Consider the following 15,939-nt stretch of genomic DNA (forward strand, 5'->3'; position numbering starts at 1 on the left):
ACATAGGGGTTTTGCCCAGGCAGAAGGTAGCTTCTTTTTACACACAGCACATCCCCTTTCTTTCGCTCTGGAGGTCTTCCTGGAAGACTTCTTAGACACCCAAGCACAAAACATGACCAAAACATAAGCACCATTTAAAAAAAAATATCCATGCTGGGGTGTAACCCCTCTTACCCCACCCTGGTACCGATGTGGTGGTTTCAGCAAGCTGAGCCTGCTCCATATCTCACAGCAAACCAAGCCAAAAAAGAGGAAAGCCTACTCCACTTGGCATGGCAGTGAGCTAGCTGGGCTTTTCTCTTCGGTGAGCGCAAGCCGGCTCCCTCCCCTTCCAGTCCGCAGCTGCAGCTTCCTCCCACCGCCGCAACCCTGAAGTAAGGGAATCCAGGACGCTGGCCGGCGGCTGAACATGCGAGAACAGCCTCAGAGGTTCACAGGAGCCCAGAAAGGCTGAAACCTCCCCAGAATCCGGGAAGGAGAACGAAAGGGGTAGGGAGAGAGAAGGGAGCCCAGACTTCTGCAGCGGCACCAAAAGGAGTCTTATTCTGCACGGGGTAACCCTCCTCACACTAATAGCCGGGGCCCCCACAGCTCCATACCGTATGGCTATTTCAGTGTTTTGCGGTCTGTTTTTCACGGATCCGCTCCGTTTTTTTGTTTGTTTCCGTTTCGTTTTCCGTATAGCATATACAGTATACAGTAATTACATAGAAAAAATGGGCTGGGCATAACATTTTCAATAGACTGTTCAGCAAAAACTGATACATTTCTGTATGTGTTCAGTTTTTTTTTGGGGACCCATTAGCTTGAATGGAGCCACGGATCGTGATTTGTGGGCAATAGGACATGTTCTATCTTTTAACGGAACGGAAATGGAATGCATACATTCCGTTTTTTTTGCGGAACCATTGAAATGAATGGTTTCCCTATACAGAACGCAAAAAACGGCCCGCAAAACAATATTGCTTACCGGTAATCGTTTTTCTCGATACCCATGACGGCACCCCATGCGACTCAGGACCTCCCACCTGGACAGGAAACCTGAGAAGATAAAAGGTTCACACCCCCACCAAGCCCCAGTGGAAGAAATAAATTGTACTCCGTATAGAGCTGTGGTAACAATTCCTAACATTCAAGGCACATACACCCATATTAGGTATATAAATATATACACACAAAAAAAAAAAAAATTCTCTATATCTATATACTTTTTTTTTTAGGGAAGGGAATTTAAAGGGCTGCTGTCACCCCACTAAACTTTTTTTTTTTTTTTGTGTACTTATAATCCCTATACTGCGATTTATCCATACAAAATGTGAATAATCATTTTGGTTCAGTAGATTCTACTAAATTCTACTAATATGTAAATTGCCTGTCTACCAGCAAGTAGGGTGGCTACTTGCTGGTAGCAGCCGCATCCTCCTATTATAATGACGCCCTCTCCGCATGTTGATTGACAGGGCCAGCGAACAGGATCTCTCTCTGGCTGGCCCTGTCTGCTATCAAGATCTCGCGCCTGCACCGTAACGGTATTCAATCGGCGCAGGCGCACTGAGAGGCGGACGCTCGCTCAGCCGCTCCATCCTCAATGCGCCTATGATGTCACATCTACACCCAGCGCAGGCGCATTGAGGATGGAACGGCCGAGCGAGTGTCCTCCTTTCAGGGCGCCTGCGCCGACTGAAGACAGGTACAGCGCAGGCACCAGATTTTGAATGCAAACAGGGCCAGCAGAGAAAGATCCCGTTTGCTGGCCCTGTCAAATCAACATGCGGAGGGGCGTCATTATGATAGGAGGATGCGGCTGCTACCAGGAAGTAGCCGCCCTACTTGCTGGTAGACAGGTAATTTACATATTATAAAAGTACGTTTTTAGCAGAATCTACTGAACCAAAATGATTAATCACATTATGTATGGATAAATCGCAGTATAGGGATTATAAGTACACAAAAAAAAAAAAAAAAACACTGTTTAGTGGGGTGACAGAAGCCCTTTAAAGGGGTTGTCAGTTATTTTTTTGTTCTATATTCCTAATTGGGCAAATATAACAGCTTTCCAATTCACTCACTATCTGCAGTGGCTGGTTTCTCAGATTTCACTGATGGTCACATGACCCGTGATGTCAGCTTCTCTCCCTGCTCTGATAAAGTTTGTAAACGAGATGTCACTGTGCTGGACATGCCCCCTTTACTGCCATCTGCCTCTCTCCTAGGATTCTTAACCCCTTCAGCTGCACACACTGGGTATCTGCAGCAGTGACAATTCTGGGCACAGGAACTGAAGGACTAGAGAGAGCATTGCACAAGAAGGTAGGGGGAAGATTCTGTGTGTATTAGCAGTGTCATTATACAGCTGGGACTTGTAGTCTTACACATACAACATGCTGCAGAGTCTCCCAGCAGGCAGACATGTCACTCAGGACAGCTCTTGTATTCACTCCCTTAGCAGAGCGGGGGCAGAGATTTTGTTTACATGCAATAAAAACAAAGGCCAGAAAAGAACCAGGGAAATGAGGAAATAGATTTATTTATTTTTGCATAAAACTTGCTTAGCTTGGTTATAAATTGCTGCCCATCAGATTTTCAGTGCTATATTTTTTTCATAACTCAGACAACCCCTTCAAGGGGGTGCCGTCATGGGTAGAGAAAAACGATAACAGTTAAGCAATATTGTTTTCTGCTCTCCTTAGACTGCGCCCAATGCGAGAGACTATAAATTGGAATTTAGGGAGGGATCACAGCCTGAAGAACCCTCTTACCAAAGGATGCATCAGAGTGAAGCTGCAGTCTATAGTGTTTAAGGAATGTATGCAGGAAACTCCATGTGGCTGCTCTACAAATCTGCGCCAAGGAGGCATCCACCCTTTCTGCCCAGGAGGTCGAGACTGCTTAAGTAGAGTGGGACCCAAAGCCTTACAGAGGGGAAAGCCCCAAGGAAACATAAGCTTTTACTATGGCCTTTTTAATCCATCTAGAAATGACAGCAGAGGATACTTTGCGTCCCTTGTTTTTTTTCCAAAAAACTGGATCAGAAGATTCTCATCCAGCCTCCAAGAAGAAGTTGCCTCTAGATATGCTATCAGGCACCTTCTAACATCTAGACAGTGGAATTTTTGTTCTGAGCTGTTGGAAGGATTATGAAAAAAAGAAAAATACAAAATCCTGATTTCTGTGGAAGTCTGAAACTACCTTAGGCAGGAAAGATGGCAAGGGTCTAATAATTACTTGGTTCTCTTGAATCGTAGTATAGGGAGGAAAGGCTTGTATCTCTGAGACCCTTCTCGCAGAGGTGATCGCTAGAAGAAAGGCTGTTTTTATGGAGAGAATGTCAATCAGGAGATCAGACAGAGGCTCAAAAGGTTCTTAGGAAAGAGCTGTCAATACCCTATTTAGGTCCCATGGAGGGGATAGGGGTCTTAGGGAAGGATGGAGTCTGACAGCTGCTGACAGGAAGCGCTTGATCCAAGGATGGACCGCTAGTTTGTAGTAAAAAAAAAAATTTATATAATATATATATATATATATATGATGAAAAAGGGCAGCACTCCACTGGATAAAAATAAAACAAACTTTATTTACCCATAAGGCTGTAGCTACAGCCTTATGGGTAAATAAAGTTTGTTTTATTTTTATCCAGTGGAGTGCTGCCCTTTTTCATCTTATACAATTCGTTGGATTGGCTTTTATCCACATTGGGCCTGTGCACCCTTTCTTCTATATTTCATTGTGACGGTGCTGCCATCCCTTTTTTATATATATATATATATATATATATATATATATATAATCTCAATGCTGCTCCTTGAACTCTTAAGGTAGATGCCTTGAGTCCCTTATCTAAACCTAACTGCAGGAAGTCAAGGATCTTTGGGATTTCAGGAGGAATGAAAGGATCTGGACTGGATCCTAAAAAGGAGGAAAAGATTTTCCAGACCCTGTTATACTTCCTAGCTGTTGTTACCTTCCTGCTACCTAACACGGTTGAGACTACTCTATAGGAAAGGCCTCTCACTAACCAGATTTACCTGTCAATTTCCAAGCTGCCAGCTGGAGAATCTCTGGATTGGGGTGAAGGACAGGCCCCTGGGAGAGAAGATCCTCCCTTGGAGGAATGATCCAAGGAGGACCTGTTGTCAGGGTTGAATACCAGCTCCTCTTCGGCCATCTTGGAGCCATTAGTATGATGGAGGCTCCTTCCCTCTGTACTTTCTTCAGGACTTGAGGAATCAGGGCAAATGGAGGGAAGGCGTACCCAAACTCCTGATTCCAGTCCTGTGCCAGACCATCTACTGCTGAAGGATTTTCTGAATAGTTGAGGCAGAAGAATCTTTCCACCTTTTTGTTTTTCCAGGACGCAAACAGATCTATTGTAGGAAGTCCAAATCTTATTACAATCTGAGAAAAAGTTTCTGCGTTCAGACTCCATTCCCCTTGACTGAGCTTGTTTTGGCTTAGGTAATCTGCCAGGAGATTCTTTCCCTTTTAGATGGATCGCAGATAGAAAAAGATTCCTCACAAAATTTTTGTGGCAGAGGGAGATTAAGGAAGGGACGCCACTCGCGTCCCCCCCCGGTGGTTTATATAAGCCACTGTTGAGTTGTCTGAATAAAAGACCACCTTCCTGTGCAAGATCTCTGGAATCGCTACTTTTAGGGCCCTTTCCACTGCTTTGAGTTCTTTGAAGTGGAATTCCTTGTTTTTAAATCCCATTTTCCCTGCCAGCATCTTCCTTCTAAAAGTGCGCCCCATCCCCAGGGACTGGCATCCGTGGTTATCGAAATTGGGTTTGGAAAGGACCAGGGTCTTCCTTCTGAAAGGTTTCTTTGGGATGTCCACCACAGAAGGGATGACCTTGCTCTGGAGGATAGATGGAACTTTTTCTCCAGTGTTGCGGGAGTCCATCCCATGCCTGTAGGATGTCTGCCTGTAGTAGTCTTGTATGAATTTGGGCGAAGGGCACCGCAGGAATTGTAGCCGTCAAGTGCCCCAAAACCATCATTGCTTGCCTGAAAGAACAGTGGAAGGAACGAAAGGCTTGGTCCGCAACTGACTTAGATTGTTTAATATCCTTCAGTTGCATGGTAGATCTTACTGCCTTTAGTAATGGCTGCGTATCCTCAGTAGGAAAAAAGGATCTCCCAGAATATTCCCCTTCTGAAGAATCAGAGTTGCTGGAAAATAATTGCCTTGATTCTTTATCTACATTGCCGGAAGAGTCATTATCTGAACTGTTATACTCCGGGGATCTGGGACGACTCTTACTGAACGCTTTAAGAGAGGCTTTGACTTCTGACCCAATTAGCGACTTCATATACCTGGTTAAACTCAGACTCTTCCGCCACTAGCTTATCAATACATGCTGGACATAACGGTTTAAGATATGAAGCTGCTAGGGCCGTTTTACATCCTGCACACTTTGTGCTTGGTCTTGCTAATAGATTTTTTGGGCGGATTTGAGATCTACAAAGAATAAGAACAACCCCCATTAGTAAGGAAAAGATTACTCTCACCAACAGATGTAGAAATTTTTCCTTCCCCACTCCTTAGGACCTGTACCGGACTGATGGGCCTCAAGGGTTCCGCGCATCCATCTGAGGGTTCAGACATACTGCTACAAGCTAGAATCCTCTTCAGCACAAACACTGTGCCAATCCGCTGGCTGCCTGCTCCTGCAGCCGCATTTCTAGATTTTAAAGGACGCGCATTGGCTCTACGTCATCAAAGAAGCGCCAGGCAGAACGTGCGCATGCCCGATTGCTGGCGGAGGCCCCAACCCGGAAGTAGCACTGGGGAGCCGCCTGAACACGGCCACAGCGGCTCCCCGCAGGTCCGGACAGTAGGCAGGCAGACTTACGGGGAGCGGCTCCCGGACACAGGACTACTTACCAGGGGAGCGGGAGTCCCCTACAGTAGAAGCTGCCCCGGACCCCACCCCCAGCAGCAGGGGCTGTAGATGGAGGCGAGTAGTCCCAGCGGAACTCCGCTGGACATGCTTCTCAGGATCTCCCATCTGGAGCACAGGAAACCTAAACTGGGGCTTGGTGGGGGTGTGAACCTTTTATCTTCTCAGGTTTCCTATCCAGGTGGGAGGTCCGGAGTCGCATGGGGTGCCGACATGGGTGAGGGGAAAAAAAAATAATAAAATTAAAAAAAAAATATGGTAGTGTGAAAGAGGCCTTAGTCTTATTCCAGCGGATCCGATTCCCTCCTGCCCCTTAGGACAGAAAACAGAACTGGAGGTAGAGGGGATAATCCCTCATTTAAAGGGAACCTGTCACCGGGATTTTGTGTATAGAGCTGAGGACATGGGCTGCTAGATGGCCGCTAGCAGATCCGCAATACCCAGTCCCCATAGCTCTGTGTGCTTTTAGTGTGTAAAAAAAAAAACTATGATACATATGCAAATGAACCTGAGATGAGTCCTGTCCCTGACTCACCTCAGGTTAATTTGCATATGTATCAAATAGTTTTTTTTTTACATAATAAAAGCACACAGAGCTATGGGGACTGGGTATTGCGGATGTGCTAGCGGCCACTTAGCAACCCATGTCCTCAGCTCTATACACAAAATCCCGGTGACAGGTTCCCTTTAAAAGGCGGTGGAGGCGGTCTCTCCAGGGGTGCTGTCATAGGCGAAAGAGAAATATCTAAGGCTACTTTCACACGTGCGGCACAGATCTCTGGCGGAGACCGTCGGGAATTGAGTGGATAAAAACCATCGCATGCAGTGGTTTTTGTCTGGCCGAATCCCAGCTTATTTGCTGGGGAGCGTCTGGATGTGGAGAACTCTCTGCTGGAAGCCTGCCAGAGAGCTGTGCTGCAGATGTAGAACTAGCCAAATAGAGACTGAAAAAATAGGTTTTATCCCAAAGTGAGCAAAACGCAATGATAAAAAAAAATAAAAAAAATTACCCAAGAGGTGTCCATAGCCTTTAAAGGAACACCTATGCAAACAAGTCAAGGCTTACACTATTTTCTGACTGCACCCTGCCCTGAAATACAGTGAACTCAGCGCAGTACCGTGCACACACGGGAGATGTGCCGCACTCATGACTCTGCATACTCATGCTTGTCTTTTTTAGATCTCTCTGTAATAAATTCCACTTACCACAGATTATAAAACAGGAACAGAAACCTGATGTTACCAGGAGCCAACATTTAACAAGGCACTTACTAACGTATCGCGATTGTCCAGATTGCCTCCTTTGCTGCCTTGACTCAATTTTCCATCACATTACACACTGCTCGTCTCCAGGGATTATGACCACCGCTGAAGGCAACACTATGTCAGTGACTGAAGCTGCTGTGCATGCTCCATCGGTCCCGGACGGCACTTTTTCCTATGTAGTGTGTAAGCGCGGCCACCGCTGCTAGATTACAGGGTGGTCGTAACCCCTGGATACAAGCCGTTTACAATGCGATGGAAAAAGGAATACAGCCAGCAAAGGAGGCAAAATGGACAACCACAATACATTAGTAAGAGCCTTGTACATGATAATTGCCATCTGCTGAAGAGTGACAATCCACTTTAAAAGGAACCCGTCATCAACTTTATGCTGACCCTACTGAGGGCAGTATAATGTAGTGACAGAAATGCTGATCTCAGCGGTGTGTCACATCAGCGGTTGCAGAGAATCAGCATTACAATTATTGCAGCCCAGGCCTTGAAAAGGAGTCACATCCACCTGAGAAGAGTCCTGGTTACTCATGAATTCCTGCTCTCCTGCCCACCTGCTGATGACTGACAGGCTTCTACCTAGTTTTCTCCCTTTCTCTTTAGGAGAGAACTGCCAATCATCAGCAGATGGGTGAGAGTGCAGGAGATTATAATAACCATGACTCTTCTCAGGTAGATTTGACTCTTTCCCAGGCCTGTGCTGCAATGATTATGATGTTGGTTCTCAGCAACCACTTACTTTTAGCTCATGAGTGACACAGCGCTGAAATCAGCATCTGCCCTTAGTGAGGTCAGCATAAAGTTGATGACGGGTTCCCTTTAAAGGAGAATTGCTAAAGCCCAAAAGCATTACATTAACTTATCCCTAAATGGAGCAAACTGCTCTTCTGCGCCAGAGCCCCATGAAGACCCTCCCTGCCCCATGAAGACCCTCCCTGCCCCATGAAGACCCTCCCTGCCCCATGCTCAAGGAGGTCAGTATTTTCATAGGGACACTGATGTGAATGGAGATTTGGATTCTCACATGGTTCACATCCAGATAAAAGCAAGTTAGGAGGACCAAATAAATACAGGATTCAGGCCTTTTCTCCCAGTAGTGAAATAAGGTTTTCTGAATCTTGAATGTCTATACCAAATATTGTGAGTATTTTTATCCATAAAGCGGCATAACATGTAATGTGTAAAATATAAATATATAAAACGGGCAAAAATAGAGGTTTCTTTTATTATCCACGAGTCCTCATCATACGGCTCTGGCTCCAGGCATATCCCATGACTAGAGATCTCAGGAGACGGTTCACACTAGGACCTCTCCGTACCAAAGAGTCAAGAGCATGCAGCAAGTCTCTGGGTGCACTCCAGTCAGGCCTCAGGGGGTTGGTTTTAAGCTTAAAGGGGTTGTTCACCCTTTTGGCTTTTTTTTTCTAAATGTCCCCAGCAGCCTGTTATAAATACAGGAGAAACTCGAAAAATTAGAATATCATGCAAAAGTCCATTTATTTCAGTAATGCAAATTGAAAGGAATTGCATCAATGCAGCTTAAAATTAGAACATTGTGAAGAGGTTCAATATTCTAGGCTCAAAGTGTCACACTTTATAGTCAGCTAATAATCCATATCACCTGAGAAAAGGGGACCTCAAAATTGTGACTTTGGGGTTTCATAAGCTATAAGCCATAATCATCCAAATTATAACAAATAAAGGCTTGAAATATCTCGCTTTGCATGTGATGAGTCTATCTCATATGTTTGTTTCACCTTTTAAGTTGCATTACTGAATAAATGACATTTGCACAATATTCTAATTTTTCGAGTTTCACCTGTAAATAAAAAACATCAAGCTCGCCTAATGCTTGCTACTCCGTTCCATGATCATCCAGTCCCCGGTCTGTTTACTTCCACACAGGATCATGTGCAGTGCTGCAGCCAATGACTGGCTTCAGCCGTGATGTCTCATTGCTGGCCACGTGTCGCTTGGGTATAAGGACACATTCTTGACTATATTTTTGGTCTGAATAATAATAATAATAATAATAATAATAATAATGGACAGCACATGGTGTGCTGTCTGTATCTGTAGGTCTGTTCCACAAAAAAAGATAGAACACGTCCAATTATTGTCCATTTTGCAGGCAAGAAATATGCAAGGCAACAATGGGCCCTGGATAAAACACAGACGTCAATCATATTTTTTGCAGATCTGCGTTATATGGTCATGTGAACGCACCCCAACACTGAGGGCAGTCAGTGGCTGCAGCTGCGCACTTGACCCCTTCCTAAAGTTTACAAGGCGGGGAGCAGAAGATCGTGGATTGCATGTCATGCCTGGTGGACAAAATGATACGCGCCTGCTCCCTGGCTCCATCCTGTGATCTTCTCCAGTCTGGAAGATCTGAACAGAGCCAAAGAGCCAGAATGGAAAGGAGCAGGGGGTAGGATTGTGTTCACTAGGTAAAACACGCTGCCAGGGACAGTTAAAGTACACACAGGTAAGGGAATAACCAACCTACAGCTGGGACCCCCACCGATCACAAGAACGGGGGTCTCGTACCCCCTTGCTGCTCCCCTGAAATGACAGAACGTGGCCGCTCCATTAATTTCTATGAGTCCCAGACATAATGGAGCGCTATACTCGCCTATCTCTGGAACACCCATGGCACGAGCATGCGCGACCAGCCGCTCCAGTCATTTCCGGGGAGTAGCAGGGGGTACAGGGCTACCGGTCTCGAGATACTGTAGGTGGGGGCCCCAGCGGTAGGAACCTCACCTAATAGTTAACCCCTATCCAGTGCATAGGGGATAACTTGAAACCGGAATACCCCTTTAAGGGAATGGCGGTTAGGAAGTAGTATAGCAAACACTTCCTTTTTTTTATGTAGCCAGGGAAACTCCACCTTCACCCAAAACGCAGACAGCATTCTTAGATAGTCCTGAAACATCTGTCCGAGCCAGCTGACTGCTGTATCCCTCTGCCCGTCTCTAAAAAAGGTGAGCAAGGGTGAAAGCGGGGATCCCCTTCAAGAACATTCCCCACCCCCAGAGCGGAAAGACCCGAGAGAAATACACTCATTCTGAAAGGCAGAATAAAGTTAGACATTACTGAAGATAATGGGGGAGATTTACCAAGCTGGTGGAAAGGAAAAAACGGGCTTAGTTGCCCATAGCAACCAGGTTCCACCTTTCACTTTCCAAAGTCGCTCTGAAAAAGGAGAGGTGGTGGCAATGGGAATCTAAGCAGGGTTTCTGTCACGATCTGCACGCTTTCCTTTTTTCTGCTAATCCATAGAAATGGATGAGTCCATGTACAATCCGTGGATTGGACATGGATGCAAAATATGGTCGGAGGCCTTCAGGAAATGTGTGACCATCCGCGACTTCCCTCCCCAGCACACAGCAGATATCATGGTGGACATTTGAGAAGCTGTTTCTTCTTGTGACAGAGGGCTGGCACAGCGAGACAACCCTTTAAAAATCACACATGAGCCAAAGAATCCAAAAACGTGCCCGTGAAATCATAACTCTCTAACACCACAGCATGTAACAGTGTCCCAAAGAGGACTAGCATTACATGGCCCACCAGACCCTCATTGGTGTCCGCTTGTAAAGGACTCTGAATACGTCATCAGAATCTGATCATTAGCGGTCCGACACCCAGGACCCCTGCCGATCAGCTGTTTGAGAAGGCAGCGACACTCACAGTAATGCTGCAGCAGACCGAGTGACGACTTTTTCATCGGTCACACGGCCATAGAAGTGAATGGAGATGAACTGCAATACCAAGCACAGTCGCTATACAATAGATGGCGCTGTGCTGGGAACCATGGAGAAGGCCACGGTACTCACAGGAGCGCCAGCGCCTTCTCAAATAGCTGAACGGCAGGGGTCGCGACTGTTAGACCCCCACGATCAGATACTGATGACCTATTCAGAGGGTAGGTCAGTGATGGCTAACCTCCGGCACTCCAGCTGTGGTGAAACTACCACTCCCAGCATGCTCCATTCATTTCTATGGGGATCTGAGAATAGCCAAGCAAGTGTACATGTTGGGAGTCATAGTTTTACCACATCTGGAGTGCCAAAGGTAAGGCTACTTTCACACTAGCGTTCGGGTGTCCGCTCGTGCGCACCGTTTGAAGGGGCTCACGAGTGGCCCCGAACGCATCCGTCTGGCCCCAATGCATTCTCAGTGGAGGCGGATCCACTGAGAATGCATCCGCCTGCCAGCGCTCAGCCTCCGCTCCGCTCAGTGAGCGGACACCTGAACGCTGCTTGCAGCGTTCGGGTGTCCGCCTGGCCGTGCGGAGGCGAGCGGATCCGTCCAGACTTATAATGGAAGTCAATGGGGACGGATCCGCTTGAAGATGACACAATATGGCTCAATCTTCAAGCGGATCCGTTCCCCATTGACTTACAATGTAAAGTCTGAACGGATCCGCTCAGACAACTTTCACACTTAGAAAATTTTCTAAGTTTTAATGCAGACGGATCCGTTCTGAACGGATGCGAACGTCTGCATTATCGGAGCGGATCCGTCTGATGAAACATCAGACGGATCCGCTCCGAACGCTAGTGTGAAAGTAGCCTAAGCCATCACAGGAGAAGGTCATCAGTAATACACATCAACTGTGCTAGTGAACACCCATGAATGCGCAAGCCAACATCCGGGAGCAGCCAGCACCCCCCCCCCCCCCCCCAAATGGTGACATCACATCTAATAATTGTCAATAAGGTTGTGATGCAACCATGGGGGGGGCTACAGGTCACAAGGTTTGTGACTTCTCTGCCATGTGGCTGTGCTTCTACAGCCAAGGGTGCACCTAGCCTTTCTGCTGCCTGAGGCGAAAACTAAAGTGGCCCCCCTTCCTCCCCAATGCCAATCCAATTTCTTAACCTAACCCCTTGCCCCTACCTGGTGCTGCCTCACCTGGCCTCATTGGTGTTGCACCCCTGATGACAGCAACTTGAACAAATGGCTCTTGGTAGGACAACTTGGCAGACACTTGCAGTCCTGGGACAGGTCTCCCCTGCCTAAACATATGTAAACACCTGTGTACATGCTACCTTCCTGATAATCCCGCACAACACGCTCCTGGGCGTCCACTACAAGTTGGGGTGACCAGTAATGCAATTCCTGTAATGTATGTTACACATAAAGCACTGACAACTGGGAGAAAGCATTTTTCAGCTTCTGCATGTCAGAACATATGTTATTTCTATGTAAGGGGAAAATAAGAAGTTGCCAGATACCAAATAAAACCTAACACACACAACAACTTAGTCTACTGTCTGGATGCATGCGGTTGTATTATCAGTGCGGATCAGTCTGTGCAGAACCATGACGGATCCGCACCAAACGCGAGTGTGAAAGTAGCCTTATCGGATGATTGAGGTTTGCCTTTTGCAGGAAACAAAGGATGTGTACAACCAGCAGTGCCCCTGTAGATCAGGCAGGAGGGCAGACTGATGTGTACAACCAGCAGTGCCCCTGTAGATCAGGCAGGAGGGCAGACTGATGTGTACAACCAGCAGTGCCCCTGTAGATCAGGCAGGAGGGCAGACTGATGTGTACAACCAGCAGTGCCCCTGTAGATCAGGCAGGAGGGCAGACTGATGTGTACAACCAGCAGTGCCCCTGTAGATCAGGCAGGAGGGCAGACTGATGTGTACAACCAGCAGTGCCCCTGTAGATCAGGCAGGAGGGCAGACTGATGTGTACAACCAGCAGTGCCCCTGTAGATCAGGCAGGAGGGCAGACTGATGTGTACAACCAGCAGTGCCCCTGTAGATCAGGCAGGAGGGCAGACTGATGTGTACAACCAGCAGTGCCCCTGTAGATCAGGCAGGAGGGCAGACTGATGTGTACAACCAGCAGTGCCCCTGTAGATCAGGCAGGAGGGCAGACTGATGTGTACAACCAGCAGTGCCCCTGTAGATCAGGCAGGAGGGCAGACTGATGTGTACAACCAGCAGTGCCCCTGTAGATCAGGCAGGAGGGCAGACTGATGTGTACAACCAGCAGTGCCCCTGTAGATCAGGCAGGAGGGCAGACTGATGTGTACAACCAGCAGTGCCCCTGTAGATCAGGCAGGAGGGCAGACTGATGTGTACAACCAGCAGTGCCCCTGTAGATCAGGCAGGAGGGCAGACTGATGTGTACAACCAGCAGTGCCCCTGTAGATCAGGCAGGAGGGCAGACTGATGTGTACAACCAGCAGTGCCCCTGTAGATCAGGCAGGAGGGCAGACTGATGTGTACAACCAGCAGTGCCCCTGTAGATCAGGCAGGAGGGCAGACTGATGTGTACAACCAGCAGTGCCCCTGTAGATCAGGCAGGAGGGCAGACTGATGTGTACAACCAGCAGTGCCCCTGTAGATCAGGCAGGAGGGCAGACTGATGTGTACAACCAGCAGTGCCCCTGTAGATCAGGCAGGAGGGCAGACTGATGTGTACAACCAGCAGTGCCCCTGTAGATCAGGCAGGAGGGCAGACTGATGTGTACAACCAGCAGTGCCCCTGTAGATCAGGCAGGAGGGCAGACTGATGTGTACAACCAGCAGTGCCCCTGTAGATCAGGCAGGAGGGCAGACTGATGTGTACAACCAGCAGTGCCCCTGTAGATCAGGCAGGAGGGCAGACTGATGTGTACAACCAGCAGTACCCCTGTAGATCAGGCAGAAGGGCAGACTGATGTCTACAACCAGCAGTACCCCTGTAGATCAGGCAGGAGGGCACACTGATGTCTACAACCAGCAGTGCACCTGTAGATCAGGCAGGAGGGCAGACTGATGTGTACAACCAGCAGTACCCCTGTAGATCAGGCAGGAGGGCACACTGATGTCTACAACCAGCAGTACCCCTGTAGATCAGGCAGGAGGGCACACTGATGTCTACAACCAGCAGTGCACCTGTAGATCAGGCAGGAGGGCACACTGATGTCTACAACCAGCAGTACCCCTGTAGATCAGGCAGGAGGGCACACTGATGTCTACAACCAGCAGTACCCCTGTAGATCAGACAGACTGATGTGTACAACCAGCAGTACCCCTGTAGATCAGGCAGGAGGGCACACTGATGTCTACAACCAGCAGTGCACCTGTAGATCAGGCAGGAGGGCAGACTGATGTCTACAACCAGCAGTACCCCTGTAGATCAGACAGACTGATGTGTACAACCTGCAGTACCCCTGTAGATCAGGCAGACTGATGTATACAACCAGCAGTGCCCCGAACATTGCAGATCAGGCAGGTGGGCACAGAGGAGGCATGGAACGACATAGAATCACATGTATACCTGGTCCGCTCCAAATGGAGTGATGTTCGCCTTGACAGAGCCCACCCCCAGCCCCACGACCACCAGTCCTAGGAATATGGGGGTGAAGCAGTATCTGGCAGTCCGCTCATGGCACTGGGCGTCAGATCCATTGACTGTGGCATTGGGGGTAGTGCAGTTCTCCAAATCACTCATAGGGATGTCCCCACAGAAACTAGTCCGGGTGACCGGGTACGTGACCAACGGGAAGAGCAGCATGCCCACCAGGTACAGCACCATGCTGAGCAGGATGGTACAGAAGCGGCCGATCAGGGCATCCGCCAGCCACCCCGCGAACGGGGACACCAGGTAAGTGATGCCCATGAAGAGCAGCAGCGCCTGGCTGGCCTGGGTGCCCTCCCAGTTGTACACAGGGCCATTAAGGAACAGCACCAGGTTGGACGTGATCCCATAGAAGGCCACTCTCTCCAGCAGCTCGGACAGCAGCACCGCGGCACAGGCCAAGCGGCGCCCGGCGAACACGTTGCCAGGCGGAGGAGAAGAATCGGCTCTACCGCCCAGCAGAGGGCTCCGCTCACTCGCGTCTTCCATGCCGGTGATCACCACTGCGATTCCATGGACCGGGACCCACAATCACACAGGAAGCTTTCCGAGGTCGCGTCATCGCCCACTCGTGATGTAACCACATCCCAAACTACTTCTCCAATCACAGCGCTTCCTCTTCCCACGTGACAACACTCAGCTCGCCCAACACAGCACACTCGTGACTGTGATTGGCTGACGTCGCTAGGCGGCTGCTAACGCTGGAGGTCATGTGATGTTTTTAAGGGGGATCCTGAAAGTACACAAGACGTCACGTGTCTGTGGTCAGCAGCGCTGAGTAGACGGCCTCCCGCACAGGAACGTGTCTGTGGTCAGCAGCGCTGAGTAGACGGCCTCCCGCACAGGAACTTGTGCGCCCCGCAATGCAGGAGCACAGTCCGTGGGGCAGCCACAGCGGACCACTGACCCATTCACTTTAATGCAAATGTATGGTCATCTTAATAAGCCATTAACCGCTTGCCGTCACACTAACGCCGAAAGGCGTCAGTGTGGCGGTAGTCTCAGGTCACACTAACGCCAATAGGCGTCATCTCGTGAGACCCGAGATTTCGCTGTGAACGCGCGCATGCCCGCGCGTTCACAGCGGCGCGCTGCTCGGAAGTTATACTACAGCCTGCCAGCGATCATTCGCTGGCAGGTTGTAGATGTTAAAATAATTGCATCAGAAAGGTATATTAGACGCTGTTTTGTTAACAACGTCTGATATACCTGCTACCTGGTCCTCTGGTGGTCCCTTTTGCTTGGATCGACCACCAGAGGACACAGGCAGCTCTGTAAGTAGCACCAAACACCACACTACACCCCCCTGTAAGGCTCCATTCAGACGTCCTTATGTGTTTTGCGGATCCGCACATTGCCAGAACTATATAGAAAATGCCTTTATTTGTCCG

General features: G+C 48.6%; 1 protein-coding gene across 2 annotated transcripts in view; it reads right to left on the minus strand.

Annotated features, from left to right (window-relative positions):
* Positions 1 to 15,116, minus strand: part of SLC15A4 (solute carrier family 15 member 4) — a 53,497-nt gene extending 38,381 nt beyond the window's left edge. For both annotated transcript variants that reach the window (XM_040416236.1, XM_040416237.1), the window contains exon 1: positions 14,468 to 15,116. In XM_040416236.1, coding sequence (XP_040272170.1) covers positions 14,468 to 15,037 — 570 coding nt within the window. In that variant the 5' untranslated portion in view covers positions 15,038 to 15,116. The remainder of the gene's footprint in view (positions 1 to 14,467) is intronic.
* Positions 15,117 to 15,939: the final 823 nt, after the last annotated feature.

Source organism: Bufo bufo, chromosome 2 (assembly GCF_905171765.1).
Source record: "Bufo bufo chromosome 2, aBufBuf1.1, whole genome shotgun sequence".
NCBI lineage: Eukaryota > Metazoa > Chordata > Amphibia > Anura > Bufonidae > Bufo > Bufo bufo.